The sequence below is a fragment of the Pygoscelis adeliae genome, unplaced genomic scaffold (genome assembly GCF_000699105.1).
Source record: "Pygoscelis adeliae isolate BGI_AS28 unplaced genomic scaffold, ASM69910v1 Scaffold42, whole genome shotgun sequence".
Lineage (NCBI taxonomy): Eukaryota > Metazoa > Chordata > Aves > Sphenisciformes > Spheniscidae > Pygoscelis > Pygoscelis adeliae.
In genome coordinates this window covers 1,257,229-1,260,372 of record NW_008824283.1, presented here as the reverse complement: position 1 = coordinate 1,260,372, position 3,144 = coordinate 1,257,229, and the positions used below count along the sequence as shown (strand labels likewise).

The 3,144-nt window shown below is 46.1% G+C and overlaps 1 protein-coding gene across 1 annotated transcript in view; it reads right to left on the bottom strand.

Annotated features, from left to right (window-relative positions):
* Nucleotides 1-1,192: 1,192 nt before the first annotated feature.
* The window catches only part of DUSP1 (dual specificity phosphatase 1), a 5,000-nt gene continuing 3,048 nt past the window's right edge, over nucleotides 1,193-3,144 (bottom strand). Inside the window, exons 2-3 of the mRNA XM_009318554.1 lie at nucleotides 2,738-2,957; nucleotides 1,193-2,238 (exon numbers count right to left, since the gene is read on the bottom strand). Of these exons, the coding sequence (XP_009316829.1) occupies nucleotides 1,868-2,238; nucleotides 2,738-2,957 (591 nt within the window). The 3' untranslated portion in view covers nucleotides 1,193-1,867. The remainder of the gene's footprint in view (nucleotides 2,239-2,737; nucleotides 2,958-3,144) is intronic.

The following is a 3,144-nucleotide window of genomic DNA, read 5'->3' as shown; positions in this document are numbered from 1 at the left end:
AGCACAGCTGCCTTCAGCTTAAAAAACCCCTCATCCATAAGCTTAGGAGCGTAACTGTTAAAATGCCTTGATTTTACACAAAGCATCATAACCTGCTGTATCTGCCCAAGCAAAACCATTTTTGATGGGGCAAAAGTAGAATCTGAATCCCTGAATATGAGAGATGCAAAGACTGATGGCTCCCTTCTGGAGTGGATGTGAGGCACCCAGTGTCCTAGTGCTCCCCCAGCATCCATCTCCCTCTTACCAGTATTACTACCCTGCCCAGGAAAGCAAGCTTCCAGCTGAATCTCTTCCACATCAGCTTCCCCTGGTAAGGGTATGTCATAGCAGCACTGCTTCCCCCATACACATCCCACCCCGTGGAGCTGTGCAGTTCTGGCACACCACACAGCATTAACCCTGCACTGTTTGCTGCCCGTCACCCTCACCCTGCAGCTCCTGCCTGTGAGCTGCCGGGAGTGCTGATCTGTTAGAGCTCCCCTGCCTAATGGCTTTTGATATGCTACATGAAACTCTTTTCATTGCCTCAACTGAAAAGCCAGATAAAAGTCACTCTAGTGAGAATCTGCAGCAGGAAAGAATTTATTTGGATCTGGGTAAGAAAGTGAGTGACTTGTTGGTTACCTGATATCTTGTTATGCCCTGATTTGTTTACAGAGATAGCCAGGCATCAGAGGCAGTTTGAGTTGCAAAAGAGGAATCAAGGAGGTGGGACAGAAAAAGAAAACATCTTGGCACAAACTCACAAGCATTGGAGATCTGTTACCAACAAGTTAATTTTTAGACTTAACCTTTGAAGCATTAAAAGTAAACAAGCAATAAGGAAGCTTCTTCCTTGGAGAAGGACTATTTTAAATTGACTGTAGCCCTGTGCCCAAGTCTCAACTGGCTCAAATTGTTACAGCTCTGTGGCCATCACTGCAGCCAAATCCACCTTACAGCTGAGAAGCCAGCCTTGGCTCTCTGCTGCTGCATGTTATTATGTGGGGACAAAGAAAAGCTCAGGTTAAGAAGCAGCAGTAGTTTCTAGTCAATTATGTTGCTTAAACCCATTTTTCTGTCTAGTTCAGTCAAGACCTGAGGTCAGAGTTGAAAACTCAGGTTTTTCTCTTGCAGCTCCTCATGTGGAAGCTCCCAGGTGAATTTTGGGACTGTAAAACGCAAGCTTTTAAAGAATGTATCATCCCGCTCAATAGAAATACCATAATTTATTCTGTTTGTATAAAAAAGTTAATCATGTAACAAAACTATGTCTTCATAAGAAGAAATATATTATTTCACATCATAAATAAATCAGCAAAATCAACACATAACCCTTGGCAACTCAAAAAAGCACTCGCCTGGTGCTTTCATGTCAGTGCTTAGGAAACAAGAGCTGACAGATATACACACACAGCATTACAGTACCAAAAAATACTGAGGTATTTGTTTTTTCTAGAAATGAAACTTTAAGTTTGTGAAGGCAAAAAAACCCCAATGCATTAATGTAAAAATAAATAAATAGGACTGTCATATAAAAGGGGAAAGCATCAGTGTTGCTCAAAGTGTCCAGGAATGGGAATACTGGTGAGCATGCTACTAAACATGGAGCAGGCTTAGGACAGACAGAAGACAGAGGAACAGCTCAGGAAAAGACAGTGTCCTTTGATCTGTGTAGACATCCAGGTATCAGCTTTAAAAGTCAGCAGAAAAGTCAGTAACACCTAGTTCTCTGGCATTGGGTGAGCTCCTCTCCATTTACGACACTGTTCTGGGATGCACGGATGGCTCCCCACAACACACAAATGACTGATGACACTGTCCTTGTAGTTATTGCACTTCTGAGACAGTAAGTCTAAGTTCTGACCATCTTTTCACCCGCTTTTCAGCAGCTCGGGGAAGTGGTGATGGGGCTCTGAAGATAGCTTAAAGCACTAGACGAGGTGTGAACAGGGATGGAGACCGGAAAGTTAAAAACCGTGGTGGTCGACGCTCCTCTGTCCAATACTGACATAGCAGGGCTACCAGCTTCTGCTGAGCAGTTGGGGGCAAGGACCTGCGACTCAAACTGAAGCAGCTGCCCCATGAAGCTGAAGTTTGGGGAGATGATGCTTCTTCTCTGCTTCACAAACTCAAAGGCTTCATCCAGTTTGACTCTGTTGGTCCTCATGAGATAAGCAAGGCAGATGGTTGCTGACCGGGAAATGCCAGCCTGGCAGTGCACAAATACCCGCCCTCCATCGTTTTTAACAGAGTCTGAAAGAATTAAAATATGCAGTTAGCAAACAAGTCCCACTGCTTCCAGCGGTGGGAAAGCACAGGCTGCTGTTTTACATTTCTTTAATCCATCCCTTCCTTAGCCTAATAGGTGCACCCGGTGCTTCTGAGACAAAGAGAGCCTTTGTCCTGAGGGAGCCAGCAGTCCAGCTATTTTCATTCTGGCCTCCAATTCCAATTATACTAATAGCTCCTCCAGGTCACTTTAGCAGTCTTGCAAGATTACTTTAATACTGATCCACTTAAATTCACTAGCTCTTTTCTGCAAGACTCAAGATTTCAAACAGCTTTGTGAGGCTAAGATCATTCCTCCAAGTAGAATAAAATTAATGGAAACATTCCCCGAGCGTATCTCCCCGATGGAATGAAATTCCCCAATCTCAAATGTAGGTTTTACTGGGGAAAACAATGCCCCAGAATCACTTCCCAGGGTACATTACCCCAGAAAAAGAACAGACTGTAAAAAGAGCTCGTTTACCTATGAAATCAATCGCCTCGTTAAACCAGGAGCTGATATCTGCCTTGTGGTTGTCCTCCACAGGGATACTTTTATACTGGTAGTGCCCTTCGAAGTGGTTGGGGCAGTTCGCCGAGACATTGATTAACGCTGTGATCCCCAAAGCATCCAGCATGTCTTTTCGGGAGGCATGGTAAGCGCTGCCCAAGTAGAGGAACGGCAGGATTTCCACCGGCCCACCCTAGAACAGAAAGGAGGGACAGCCGGTTAACTTCGCTCGGTAGTTGCCGAACAGCCTCCCCTCCTCTCCTCGCACGAAAGCGGCAGGCTGCCTCGTCTTAGCGCAGCGCCGGCTTGCTCCCAGGTCTCGCACACATCCAGCGGAGCCGCCCGGCCGCCCCCCGCCCCCGTCCCGTCCCCGCCCCCCT